General features: G+C 60.9%; 2 protein-coding genes across 9 annotated transcripts in view; one reads left to right on the top strand and one right to left on the bottom strand.

Annotated features, from left to right (window-relative positions):
* The window catches only part of Rara (retinoic acid receptor alpha), a 40,945-nt gene extending 36,582 nt beyond the window's left edge, over positions 1-4,363 (top strand). For all 8 annotated transcript variants that reach the window (XM_003466940.5, XM_063251506.1, XM_063251504.1 and 5 more), the window contains 5 exons: positions 309-469; positions 582-758; positions 1,568-1,772; positions 2,521-2,679; positions 3,037-4,363. In XM_003466940.5, coding sequence (XP_003466988.1) covers positions 309-469; positions 582-758; positions 1,568-1,772; positions 2,521-2,679; positions 3,037-3,254 — 920 coding nt within the window. In that variant the 3' untranslated portion in view covers positions 3,255-4,363. The remainder of the gene's footprint in view (positions 1-308; positions 470-581; positions 759-1,567; positions 1,773-2,520; positions 2,680-3,036) is intronic.
* A 2,160-nt stretch (positions 4,364-6,523) lies between these two features.
* Gjd3 (gap junction protein delta 3) lies at positions 6,524-9,455 on the bottom strand. Its single transcript, XM_063251507.1, has 2 exons — positions 9,367-9,455; positions 6,524-9,060 (listed from the first exon to the last, which is right to left on the bottom strand). The coding sequence occupies exon 2, from the start codon at positions 9,039-9,041 to the stop codon at positions 8,157-8,159; it is 885 nt and encodes a 294-aa protein (XP_063107577.1). The 5' UTR covers positions 9,042-9,060; positions 9,367-9,455; the 3' UTR covers positions 6,524-8,156.
* Positions 9,456-13,102: the final 3,647 nt, after the last annotated feature.

Genomic DNA, 13,102 nt, shown 5'->3' on the forward strand with positions numbered 1-13,102 from the left:
ATGCAGGCACCTAAGTTGCCCTGCCCTGATGCCACGGGCGGATCCCGTGTGCGTGGCCAGCACTCAGGGGCCAGCACTCAGCACCCAGTGCTCAGGGGTCCCTGGGCGGTGTTTGTGGTGTGGGTAAAGTAGGCTTGGAGGGCCAGGGACTGAGTCTTCACCTCCCTGTGCACATGTGCCTGTGACCTCCGGAGCAGCTGGCTGCTGACCCGAGGGACCTGCTCAGGCCAAGCCTGACCTGGACCTGAGGTGGATGCTGTGTAGTTGCCCCTCCCTGACCGCTCACCTCCTGCCTATGTCTCCCACAGCTGTGAGGAACGACCGCAATAAGAAGAAGAAGGAGGTGCCCAAGCCTGAGAGCTCAGAGAGCTGCACTCTGACGCCCGAGGTTGGGGAGCTCATCGAGAAGGTGCGCAAAGCGCACCAGGAGACCTTCCCGGCCCTCTGCCAGCTGGGCAAATACACTACGGTATGGCCCGCGACGGGTACCCCAGGCTACACCACCTTGGCTCCCCCTCTTCCAGGGCCTTGGCTGGGGCGGGCGGGGGCCGTGGCAAGGCGCTCACTGTCCTGCCCCCCAGAACAACAGCTCGGAGCAGCGTGTGTCCCTGGACATTGACCTGTGGGATAAGTTCAGCGAGCTCTCCACCAAGTGCATCATCAAGACCGTGGAGTTTGCCAAGCAGCTGCCCGGCTTCACCACCCTCACCATTGCTGACCAGATTACGCTCCTCAAGGCCGCCTGCCTGGACATCCTGGTGCGCCCACCGCCCCTCAGACCCATCCTCTGCCCCGTCCAGCAGCTCTTGGTGCTGGGCTGTATGCACATCCCCCCGGGTTCCTACCCACCCCTGTACAGACCCTAGCAGAGTTGCCTGGCCAGTTCACTGGCTGGTCCCAAACTGGGGGGCAGGCCGGGCAAGGGTTCCCTACTCCTCCTCCTGACACCTTTCTGGGGTGCTGCCTGGATGACAGACACAGGTCAAATAAGTGAGGGGCGCAGGGCTGGACTCTGCCTGGCGAGGGAGCCCTAGCAGTGGGAGCTGCAGGGCCAGTATCCCCGAGGAGTGGCCCCTAGGGCTGTTGCAGAAAGGGGGGCAGCGTCCCCTCCTGGGAGGCAGCGGTGGTGGGCTTGCTGGAGCCAGCACACAGGCGCAAGAGGGGCTGCCAGGGTCCCTGCCATCCACGCACCAGCTTGGGCCCCGCTGTCTCCCAGACGCTTCCCCAGGGAAGCTGGTTTGGGTGGGTGGGGGGGGGCAGCCGTGGGGGTTGGGAGTTTGAGCCAGGAGACCTTTACAGAGCTCCGAGCTCCCTGCCTCCCAGATGCTGGTCTCCCCAGAGCTCCCTGCCTGGACTCAGGGTGACCTAGGTATGCACTGCATGCGGGCTGTGGCCCACATGATGGATTAGTTACAGTAACACTCAGCCCAGCGCTGCCAGTGCTCTGGGCTGCTGGGGCTTGCGGACCCTCTGTCACCTTTGGAGTCCCATCCACGGTGGCAGGTCCCTGGTAGGGGTTGTGGGCCTAGGCAAGCCCCAAGCCCTGAGCCTTGCCCTCTGCCACCAGATCCTGCGGATCTGCACGCGGTACACACCCGAGCAGGACACCATGACCTTCTCTGATGGGCTGACCCTGAACCGGACCCAGATGCACAATGCTGGCTTTGGCCCCCTCACCGACCTGGTCTTTGCCTTCGCCAACCAGCTGCTGCCCCTGGAGATGGACGATGCAGAGACAGGGCTGCTCAGCGCTATCTGCCTCATCTGTGGAGGTGGGTGAGGCTGGGGGAGGCCAGGTGGCACCTGTGTGGTCTCGCAGGGGACACCAAGGCACAGGAGTGGGGCTCACTGGGCCTCTGGGAAGGTGGGGACAGGCGGCTGGAACCTGGGCTCCCCATTTCTGGGGGGTGCTTGTGCAGGGGGTGAAGAGCAGGGCCAGGAGGGTTGGACACCATGCTGGAGCCCTGGCCTTGGTGGCCTTGGGCAGTCTCCTGACATGCCACAGTCTCCCTTTCTGCTCAGTAGGAGCGCAGTCTCTGCATCATTCAGCTGGGTTAACGTTAACTCAGTGAGTGTGTCTGTTATGCTTATGTTTAATTGTTTTCATTTGGGAGTTTTGTGAGATGGGGTCTTACTGTGTAGTCTAGGCTGGCCCTGATCCTCCTGCCTCAGCCTCCAAGTGCTGCAATGACAAGGCGCGTGCCTCCACGCCGAGCATTTACTGTTATTTTATTTCAATTTTTACCTTGTCACCCAGGTGTCCTGAATGGTGATGGGTGGGAGTGGGCAGCCACTGGAATCCTCCCTCTGCATGCCCTGCAGGCTGTGAGGGGCGCTGAGGCAGCCTCTGCTTCTACCTTCTGTGCTTAAATCCTCCCTCCCTACCAGGTGCCCCTGCTGCCCTGCCCTGCCCTGCCCTGCCCTGCCTTGCCCTGCCTTGGGGAATCCCGGCCGTTGCACGCGCGCCCCCCGGTGGCCGCAGCCTGCAGTGCAGCTGAGCTGTGTTCCCGGCTCTCTCAGACCGGCAGGACCTGGAGCAGCCAGAGCGCGTGGACCTGCTGCAGGAGCCGCTGCTGGAAGCTCTGAAGGTCTACGTGAGGAAGCGCAGGCCCAGCCGCCCCCACATGTTCCCCAAGATGCTCATGAAGATCACAGACCTGCGCAGCATCAGCGCCAAGGGTGAGCCGGCCCTGCTAGGCCTTGAGGATGTCCTGCTTGTCGGGACCCAGCCTGTCCCCTCTGCGGCTTCGCGCGGCAGGTCAGGGAACACAGAGCCGTCGCTTAGAGTTTTGAGCCTGAGTTCCCCACCCGTGGAGTTCATGTATTCTCACTGTGGAGCCCAATCTGGCCCGGAATCCACGGCGATCCTTCTGCTTCAGCCTCCCAAATCTAGGATCCCGGGCGTGTGGCACACGGCCGGCTCAGTGATAGTAAAATTTAGAGGCTTTGCTCCCCTGTCCCAAGCCCCCCGGACTGAGGGTCAGGAGCGCCCCTCCCCCCGCGGCAGCACCCTGACCCGCCCCGCTTGCCTGGCAGGCGCCGAGCGCGTGATCACGCTGAAGATGGAGATCCCGGGTTCCATGCCGCCGCTCATCCAGGAGATGCTGGAGAACTCCGAGGGCTTGGACACTCTGAACGGACAGCCGGGGGGCGGCGGGCGGGACGGGGGAGGCCTGGCCGCCCCGCCAGGCAGCTGTAGCCCCAGCCTCAGCCCCAGCTCCAACAGAAGCAGCCCGGCCACCCACTCGCCGTGACCCCAGCCGCGAACTCAACCGTGACCTTGACCGTGGTGGTGCCCGGAGGCAGCCCTGGCCCCGGGCTCCGGCGATCTCTGCCTCCCACCGACTGCACTGGACCCGCCAGCCGTCCAGACAGACCCGGGACCTTCTGGTGACCGTGATGGCAGGGAGGCGGCCGGTTGGCCCGCAGCGATGGTGACAGTGACACGGACTGGGCTGGTGGCAGTGGCAGCAGGGACCAAAGGGACCCCTGCCCACCGTGTCCACCTTCAGCACCAGCAGGCGCGGGCCGGCCCCTGGCCCTCGCCCGAACTCACAAGCCATCCGCTCCCCGCTGGAGCCCCCCTCCCTTAGTTGGTGACAGAGGGGGTGGCCGGGGTGGGGGTCCCCCTGTACATACTCTGCCGTACCAACCCCCAGGTATTAATTCTCGCTGGTTTTGTTTTTATTTTAAATTTTTTTGTTTTGATTTTTTAAATAAGAATTTTCATTTTAAGCACATTTATACTGAAGGAATCCGTGCTGTGTATTGGGGGGAGCTGGGGGTGGCCCTAGGGGGTGGAGGGGCACCACAGGGCTCTGTCCCCTCGCTGTCCCTGCACTCTGGTCCCCCGCAGCCGCGCCTCCTCGGTTCTCTTTAATACTGTGAAGTACTCACTTCGGAGGCCTGCGACCCTCCGTGCCGCGGAGCCCCAGCCCCCTCTGCCTGCCGCTGGGTATGGATGTCCCCCAAGTCACCCCTGCCCACGGGCATGGGTGGGGCAGGCTTTATTGCGTGGGAGCCCGCATCATTTGCGGGGTCTGTTCAGGGGGCCCCAGATGTTCAGCCCCAGCCTCACAGCCACCAGCACCCCATGGGGCCCGGACACACGCACGCACACGCACGCACTGTGGACAGCAGGCGGCCCACACGGCCGGCCGAGCCCCGTCTCCCTGGCCTCGCCCCCCACGCGTGCCCCCTCCTTGCCCCGCAGGCCGGGCCTGGAGGCCCCTCCCCGCTGCACCCTGCACCGAGCGGGCACTGGCTCCGGTCTCTCAGCCCCGGAGCCCCCGCGGTGCCCCTGTTACTGTTGGACTTTCCACTGAGATCCACTGGGTAAAGAATAAAGTTCTATTTATTCTACCGCCTGGCCTGCCTCTGCCTCGGGGCTGCTGTCGTGTCTGCCTAGGGGTCTCTGGGGCAACTCTGGAGACGGGAGGGGGGCTGGCAGCCTGCGAACACCGGCCTGGCTGAGACCCAGAGTCCTTGGTCTTGGGGAGCCTGGGTCAGGCTCCTCACGACAGGGTGAGCCCAGGAGATCGCGGTGCTCCCAGCCTCCGGGGAGGTAGGGTTGCACACTGCACAAACGTTCTAGCTCAGACAGGGCCGCACCTTTGCCCTGGTCACACAGCTCAGGCGGCACCCCGGAAGCGGCTCAGTCGCCAGGGCCTGGTGGGAGGAGGTAGGGACCCGAGGTTTGCCCTGCTATTGTGGCTTCCCCCGCCAGGGGGCAGCAGCTCTTCGCTCACCTCCCTGCCGCGGAGGAACCCGGGAAGGTGCGCGCTGCACCTGCGCTGCGCAGCGCAAGGAGGATTTAACGCCACTTTAACAACCTGTGCTGCTGGGGGCTGCGGCGCAGGTTTGTGATCCCAGCACTTCAGAGGCTGAGGCAGGCGATCCCCGAGAGTTCAAGGACATTCTATGCTAGGCCAGGCTGCACTAGAGCAGGATCTTGTCTCAGAAAACAAAAATAAACTAGGCGTGGTGGCGAACGCCTGTGAGCCCAGCTCTCGGGAGGCTGTGGCAGGAGGGTCACTGCGATGTCAGCCTGGGCTACAAAGTGAGCTCAAGGCCAGCCTGAACTGCATAGCAAGACTCGTTCTCACCTCCCCTCGAGAAACAAAAATCAAAACAACCAAAACCAATAAGAAATGTGCTGTCACAACCGCCTTAGAGGGAAAAAACAGGAGAAGAGCGCGGTGCTGTTTCACTAGGTTAATATGCACACTATTATTCGGGTTATTTTGTGGTACTAGGGTAAGTGCTGTACCACTGAGCTACATCCCTTTCGTTTTGTTTTGTTTTTTTGTCTTTTTCCTTTTTATCGGTACCGAGGATCGAACTGCCTGCTTGCAAGGCAGGCGCTTATGCCACTGAGCTAAACCCCCAGCCCATCGTTTTTTTTATATTGAGATGATTCTTGCTAAATTGTCCAGGCTGGCCTGGCACTTGTAATCCTCCTGCCTCAGCCTCCCTACTAGTTGAGATTACCAGTGTGTGGCCCTCCCTGGTTCCAGCAATTTTTATTTTGTTCTTAGTAGTAGTATTTTTGAGACAAGGCCTTGTCATGCAGTTCAGGCTGGGCTTGAACTCACTTTGTGGCCTGGGCTGCCCTGGAACTCAGAGCAATCCTCCTGCCTCAGCCTCCCAAGTGCTGGGATGACAGGCATGTGACACTAGCTCCAGAAATTTTTACAAAGGACATTTGAATTGAAAAGAAGTAAGGCCAGCAGGGTTCTGCGCCAGACGCTGGGAAACATGAGCTTGTGGCTGGGCACTTAGTGAGGCCAGGGCTCCTGGGAAACCTGGAGGTGGGGGTGTGCTCAGGTCTCCATGGGATTCAAGAGCAGGACTTGGGCCTGGGGATTTAGCTTAGCGACATAAGCTCCTGCCTTGCAAGCAGGCAGTCATGAGTTTGATCCCCAGTACCGATAAAAATGAAAAAGACCAAAAAAAAAAAAAAGAGCAGGACTTGGTCACTCCCAACAGAGTGAAGGGCTGGAATGTGGCTTTGGGGGCTGCAGCCGAGGCGGTGGGCATCTGCCCGGTGCCTTGAGGGTGGGGACACTCAGACTAGAGGAGGGGACACTTAGGATATAGTAGGTGACCAAGGTTACTGGTGAGTTGTGGAGAGTGGGCTGCGGTGAGTAGAGGTGGCCTGGGGTAGAGCAGCCAGCATCAGGCCCAAACAGCTAGAGAAGCTGGGGTCACCTCTAGCTGCTTTGTATCCTGCCCTGTCACTCATTGTGGCCACCCCAGCTCCTTGTTGGCTTCCACACGTTCTGCCACAGGCCCTTTGAACCTGCCAGGCCCTCACACTCAGATGCTGCTTTGCAGGCAACTTCTTGGGTCCTCCTGGCAGGGATGTCACTCTTTTCCCTTCTGACCACCACCTGCTGCATATTCTGTGTCTATTCATCGTTGTCACTGCAGTCTGACATCTGGCAGCCATAGGGGGCGACCCAGGTTCCTCCAGGTGAAAAAGCCCTTGAAACAGAACTCAAGCCAGCCTGGGAGCCTCCACTCATATGAAAAAGAACACTTTTTAATATCAACCACCGGCTGAAACGACCTCAGCCTGGCTGTTCTGCAGTGAAGTAAACAGAACATCAACACCCATTTCCGTTTCCTTTGGCTCTGTCTACATGGCTCACAGGAGTCGAATCACAGGTCCTACCAGGCGACTCTGACCTCCAACACCTGGTGCACAGTATGTGCCCAGCAGTGTTTGTTGAATGAATACATCCACGGCATGACACAATGAACAGCACCAGAGAGACACAAGAGGTCCCTGCTGGGCATCAGCCCAAGGAACCCCAGGGCCGCAATGGCTTTTACCGAGTGCCTCCTCGGGCCATGGAGAGGGAGAAGGCACTGCCCCCCAGCAGCAGCAGCAGAGCTGTCTTCCTGGGGACACCTGGCTTGGAGTGTGGCCTTCAGGGATGGCCTCTCCTAAAGCTGGTTGTTTCTCCAAATTGGACCGAAAAGCAGCAGGCAGGACTCTGGAGGTTGAGGCAGGAAGATATATTGCAAGTTCAGGGCCAGCCTGAACTGCCTAGGGGAAGCCTATGTCAAAAACAAAACCACACACAGAAAGAAATAGACCAGCACCTTGGGTGGGCAGCAGCGGGCGGAGTTGGGGCTGCAGAGCAGGGGACTGCCCAGGCCAAGCTGCCCCCACCGGGGCTGCAGAGGCGCAGGTTAGTAGTCCAGAGCTAGAGGCAGCCAGGGGCACCAGCAGGAACAGGGGACAAAGGCACGAGGGCATGGGAGGCCACCTCTGATGGAGGTGGGGGGCGGGGACAAGGCCGCTGGACTGGGGTGAGCTTGCCAAGGGGGACCCTAGTGTGGCTGCTGGAGGGTCAGTGGGGCAGAGGTGGACAGAGGACTCTGGTGGCCACAGGTGGCTTTGAATGCTGGTTGGAGGCAGCCAGGAGCCGCTTTGTTTTGGAGGTGCTCCTGAGCACAGAGGGCCAGCCATGGGGAGAGGGTAGATGAGCCCACAGCCAGCCTCAGGCCTTGGTTCCTCCCTGCCACTCACTTCCTCCACCTGCGGAGGGGACACCTTCCGGCCGTGCACCCCGCGTGCACACACAGACACGCACACACACTGGGCTTCCCCACTGTGTACACACCTGTGTGCACTGGGTAGACGAAGGTGTGCACAGTTACACGCAGGTGTGGAATGCCGGCGTGATGCACATGTGCAAGTGTCCACAATGCGTACACGCACAGGATGGATGTGCACACTTGTGGGCGCACACGACTCATGCAGGACAGTGTCAGTGTGCACAGCTCCCCAAAGCGAATGCACGCAGGTATGGGTGTGCACACCCACGGGGATGCCACCACAGGCTCTCGTGGCCATGCACACGCAGCTCTCCACGCGGCCACACTCACGGGGGTGCGCGCTCACAGGGCCAGCGCGGTGGCCCCGGTCCCCGGACCACGGCATCGCCTGGCACGGCCGTGGGCGTCGTCCCCGCCGGCCCAGCTCGCTACCTGCGTGCGTCCCTGGCGCCTCCTTGGGCTTCTGGGTAGGGGCGACGCCACCCGGCCACTCCTGCCACCTCTGCCGCGCGTTCGCGCCTCAGGCACCGTCTGGGGATCGAATTCGTGCGTCCCCTCGCCTGTGGAGCCTCGGGTTGGTGTTGCCGCTAGATGGCCAGGTCGCGACACGCGGCGGCCAGGGACGCCTTGCTGCGGGCGCTGCTGGCATCGACATCGGCGTCGGGCGCGCTGTGCGCGTAGGCGGGCGGGGCGTCGGGGTCGGGGTCCGGGTCGCGGCGGGAACCGCGACTCCGCGCGGGCTGGGACGGCGGCGGCGGCGGCGGGAGCGGCTTGCGCGCCCCCTCCAGGTCGCCGTCCTCGGCGCGCCCGCGGCCCTTCCACAGCAGGTGGCCCAGCTCGGCCACGCTGAGCAGCGCGGATAGCAGCCCCACGGCGAAGTAGAATAGCACGAACACCGTCTTCTCCGTGGGGCGGCTCACGAAGCAGTCCACCGTGTGCGGGCAGGGCGCGCCGCTGCAGGCGAAGCGCGGGGCCACGCGGAAGCCGTAGAGCAGCGCCTGGCCGCCCAGTGAGGCCACCTCGGCGCCCAGGCGCAGCGCCACGCTCAGCAAGTAGCAGCGACGCATGCGGCAGGCCGGGGGCCCGGGCGTCCCCGAGGTGCCCGGCGTCCCCGAGGTGCCCGGCGTCCCCAGGGGCCCCGTGGCCGTGGCCGCGGCGCCCGCGCGCTTGCCCGCCTGGTGCCGGGTGTAGATGCCAAAGAGCACGGGCGGCGCCGACAGCAGCAGGATGTGGAAGAGCCAGAAGCGGTAGTGGGACACTGGGAAGGCGCGGTCGTAGCAGGTCTGGCGACAGCCGGGCTGCAGCGTGTTGCACACAAACTCCTCCTGCTCGTCCTCGAACACGGCACCGCCCACCGTGGCCAGCACCAGGATGCGGAAGATGAGCATGACCACCAGCCACAGGCGGCCCAGCAGCGGCGACTGCAGCTGCACGGCGTCCAGCAGCGAGCCCAGGAAGGCCCACTCGGCCATGGCGCGGGGGAGGGGGGCGCTGGGGAAGGCGCGGGGTGCTTTCAGAACTTGCTGTGTTGGGGGGTGGCGCTTGGGTCCCAGGGAAGGCGGGGTCCCCGCCCTCCGGGACGAGGAGCCCCCAAGAGGAGGCTGGCGCCCGCACGGAACCTTGAATCCTGACCCTGAGGCAGGACTTTGGGGGACCCTTTCTGCCCCCCAGCTCCCGCCGTGTCCGAGCTCAGGACCCGGCTAACCCCAGGATGGCCCTGTCCCCCTAACCTCCCACCTCCCGCAGTCCCTGGCAGGACCCCGACGTCCCCAGATAGGCACGGGTCCCCCCACTCACCCTGGGCCAGGGCCCGGCCTTCAAGGCGAAGCGTGGGAGCTGGGGCACCGGCTGGGACCCGTCTCTCCGGGTCCCTCTTTCATTTTCCCTTTCTGGTTTGGATGCAGCTAGGATGGAGGACAGGACTGGGTGGCTGAGGGGCGCGCGCTCCCCCTTCTCTTAAAGGGACAGACGGGCCGACCCTGCTGGTGGCGGCCCCACCCTGGGTGGGCACTGTTTCCATCCCTCCCTCTCCTGTCTCCACCTGTGTGGCGACGGGGTTACCGGAGCCACTTCCTGCGTGGAGGGGACTAGGGATCTGTGTCAGGGCTGGTGACAAGGTGGCCTCTCCTGGCCCTGCTTGCCAGGCCCCAGCTCTCCTGGGCCAGGATGTCCTGGCTATCACCCGAGGAGGCCTGGCCAGTTGTCTCCAAGGTCCCCAAGGTTTGTCTGTCTCCACATTCATGCTGAGGCCCCAGTTGTGTGATGGAAAACCCGGGGGGGGGGGGGCTTGTGGAAAAACCGCGGGGTGTGAGGGTCCACTCTGGTCCTGAACACAGGCTCTGGCTTCTTCCCCATCCTCTGTGTTGCAGGGTTGCCAGGGTGCACGTCTTGGCTGCTTGGTTGGTTTTTTTGAAGCAGCATCAGATGATGATGCAGCCCATGCATGGCCTTGAACTCTTGGTCCTGCCTCAGCCTCCTGAGTGCTGGGATCACAGGTGTGGGCCACCATGTCTCCCAGAGGTAGGGAGTGGGGGTCACCTCTGCCTACCCTCAGGGAAGCAGGGGGTATTTTGTCTCCCTTCCTGCGTACCTCAGGTTCACCTAGGGCCCTGATGGACTGAGGCCGAGGTGGAGCCTGGCAACCTGCACTGTGCACAGTGGGAAACTGAGGCCAGAGGGTCCCTGGCCTGCACTGGCCTGGCTGGCTTTTCTGGGGGTGTCTGGGGTCTGACTGTCCCTTGCCAGGAGCTGGTGTGCAGCACTGGAGGTAGGTGGGCCTGGCCCTGGGGGGTGGAACAAGACGCGTCCTCTGTCCCTCAGCCTCAGGGACCCACACACTTTTCCACCAGTGGACGGGGACCCAGCGGTGCTCCGGAAGGGCTGGGAAATGCTGGGCTGAGCCCTGCAGGGTGCCACAGTCATGGTCACTGCCTGACCTCTGGAGAGGCCCTTTGGGAGTGGCCCAGGTGGGGGATGCCACTCTGGACAGGATCCAAAGGCCATGGCCGAGCCCGAGTGCCACAGGCTGGAGACAGGACATGTGTGTGTGGGGGGGACTGCGGCCCACGCCCTCCTCCCCCGACCCCTAGTGCCCTGGCCTCTCCCTGCCGTCTGTGATGTGGCCCTGTGGTCCGGCCTCAGTGCTGGCCCGTGTCCCTCGACGCCCATGTGACAGGGCAGACACGATGAGCTCACCCCAGCCCACTTTTACTTTTTATTTTTTATTTTTATTTGTCTTTTTCTTTTTTTATCAGTTCTGGGGATCAAACTCACGACCACACACTTGCAAGGCAGGCGCTTATACCGCTGAGCTAAATCTCTAGTCCTTTTACTTTTTATTTTGAGGCAGCATCTTGGCCCAGCTCCAGCTTGCCATTCTCCTGCCTCAGCGTCTGGGTGCTGCGATGCCCGGTGGTGCGGCACCAAGCCTGGCCTTGGTTCTATCTTTGGAGTGGGATTCTTGCATGGTCACTCAGGCACCTGAGCACGCGGGCTGGGCCGTCTCCCTGGGCCTCGGCCGCCCACTTGCTGGCCTCTGCCTTGACATCTCTGCACCAGGCCAGACCTGGAGAAGTGACTGTGGGGTAGGGGAGCTCAGAACGCAGGTCCTCTGGGGTGTCCTAAGGAAGCAAACGCAAGCCAGGGGTGGAGGCCACGATCGCCGGAGGCTGAGGCAGGAGAGCCCTGCGCCTGAGGCCAGCCTAATGGAGGCCCTGCCTCAAAACACAAACATACGAAAACAGAACAAAGGCCGTCTGTGTGACCTTGTGACAGCACAGGGAACTGAGGGCACCCTGCCTTCTTGGGGGTTCTTGTGAATGGGAAGGGAGCGTGTCTGTGACCCATCCTGGCACGGCCCCCACTCCCTGGTCAGCACTGGAATCCGTGTGTTACTTTTATGGCCAGAAAAAAAAAGCCCTTTTCATTCTGAAGGAAAATATTTGCTATTTTTGTAAACTATTGGAAAAGTCCAAAGAAACAAAACGAAAACTACCCAGAACGCATCTGGGAGCAGCTGAAGCTCAGCTGTGACCCACGGTGCTGCCACTACTCCAGCACTCCGGGAGGCTGAGGCAGGAGGACCACAGGTCAGGTCTGGCTCAGGCAACTTGGTGACACACTGTCTCAGGTAAAAGCCAGGCCCTAGGGGGCTGGGGATTTAGCTCGGTGGCATAAGCATCTGCCTTGCAAGCAGGGGGTCATGAGGTCAATCCCCAGTCAATACCAAAAAAAAGATTAAAAAAAAAAAAAAAAAAAGAAAAGCCATGCCCTGGGCTCTGTCCCCAGGGTGACAAACCCACCCAGGTGCTTCTGCATCGGCAGGGGGTGGCCCACAGGTCTGGAACACACTCAGATTTTGTTTTCAGCATTATTCCTAGTGGGGTCCACAGCTGTGGCGCTGACATCCTTGGGGAATCCCCCTCTCCCCAGCACGGTCCAATCAGCAGCTGTGTTTCACTGAGACCTGTGAGTGATTTGAAGCCATCACCGCAGGGCGTGGGAGGCTGAGGCAGGAGGGCCACTGAGCGCTTAAGGCTGGCCTGGGCTGCACAGTGAGACTGTCTTGGGGATTTATAGGCACCAGTCTTGAGTAGGAGTGGTTTATGTTTTGAGTGTTATTCTGTGTAACATAGCCATTGTGTTTGGTTTGATTTGGGGGGGTGTGTCTTTTTTTGAGGCAGGGTCTCCTATGCAGCCCAAGCTGGCCTCGAGCTCACTTTGTAGCCCAGGTTGGTCTCGAACTCGCAGTGGTCCTCCTACCTCAGCACTCATCCTGAGTGCTGAGATTACAGGTGAGGACCACGCCTGGCTCAGTGAATGACTCACATTTTTCAGTTTTGAGACGAGACATTGCCCAGGTTGGGCTGAAACTTTGGATCTACCAGAGTGCCTGGATTATAGGCGTATGCTCACATCTGACTGAAGTGTTTTAACATTTAATTTTAAGACTTCCACGTGTGGTGGGGCCTGCTCTAACTCCAGCTCTCAGGAGGCTGAAGCAGGAAGACTGCCATGAGTTTGTGGGCAGCCTGGGCTATACAGAGACCGAGGAGTATAGCTCAGTAGTGAAGTGCTTCCTGGTACCAGCGAGGCTCTGAGCTGGATCCTCAGCACCAAAACATTTTCATTTTTAAAAAAGCTTCTTGACCTTAACCTTGGTGTAAGAGGTGACAAGGGAGATGGGCTGACTTAGCATTTCCCCTAGTAGACCAGCCAGTGCCCGAGCACAACTTTCAGGTAGCACCAGGCAGGGCGATTTGAGGTTATTTTTTTGGTGTCAGGAAATGAACTCAGAATCATGTGCCTGCCAGGCAGGTGCTTATGCCCCCGAGCTATATCCCTGGCTCACGTGTTTTTAGAGTAAGGAACTGTTTTTGAGGCAGGGTCTCATTCTGTAGCCTAAGCTGGTCTTTAACTCATGGCGACTCTGCTTCAGTCTACCAAGTGCTGGGGTTACAGGCACGCACCACCACGCTGGCTTGGGAATCATTTTAAAAGCTACAAATTTAAAGCTCTTGACCACACTCACTGG

The sequence above is a fragment of the Cavia porcellus genome, unplaced genomic scaffold (assembly GCF_034190915.1).
Source record: "Cavia porcellus strain 051 isolate PalLab524CR breed Dunkin Hartley unplaced genomic scaffold, mCavPor4.1 scaffold_6, whole genome shotgun sequence".
NCBI lineage: Eukaryota > Metazoa > Chordata > Mammalia > Rodentia > Caviidae > Cavia > Cavia porcellus.

Bases quoted from the DNA above. Each gene is read 5' to 3' on its own strand.
- Gjd3 (XM_063251507.1), bottom strand. From the start codon at position 9,041: ATGGCCGAGTGGGCCTTCCTGGGCTCGCTGCTGGACGCCGTGCAGCTG.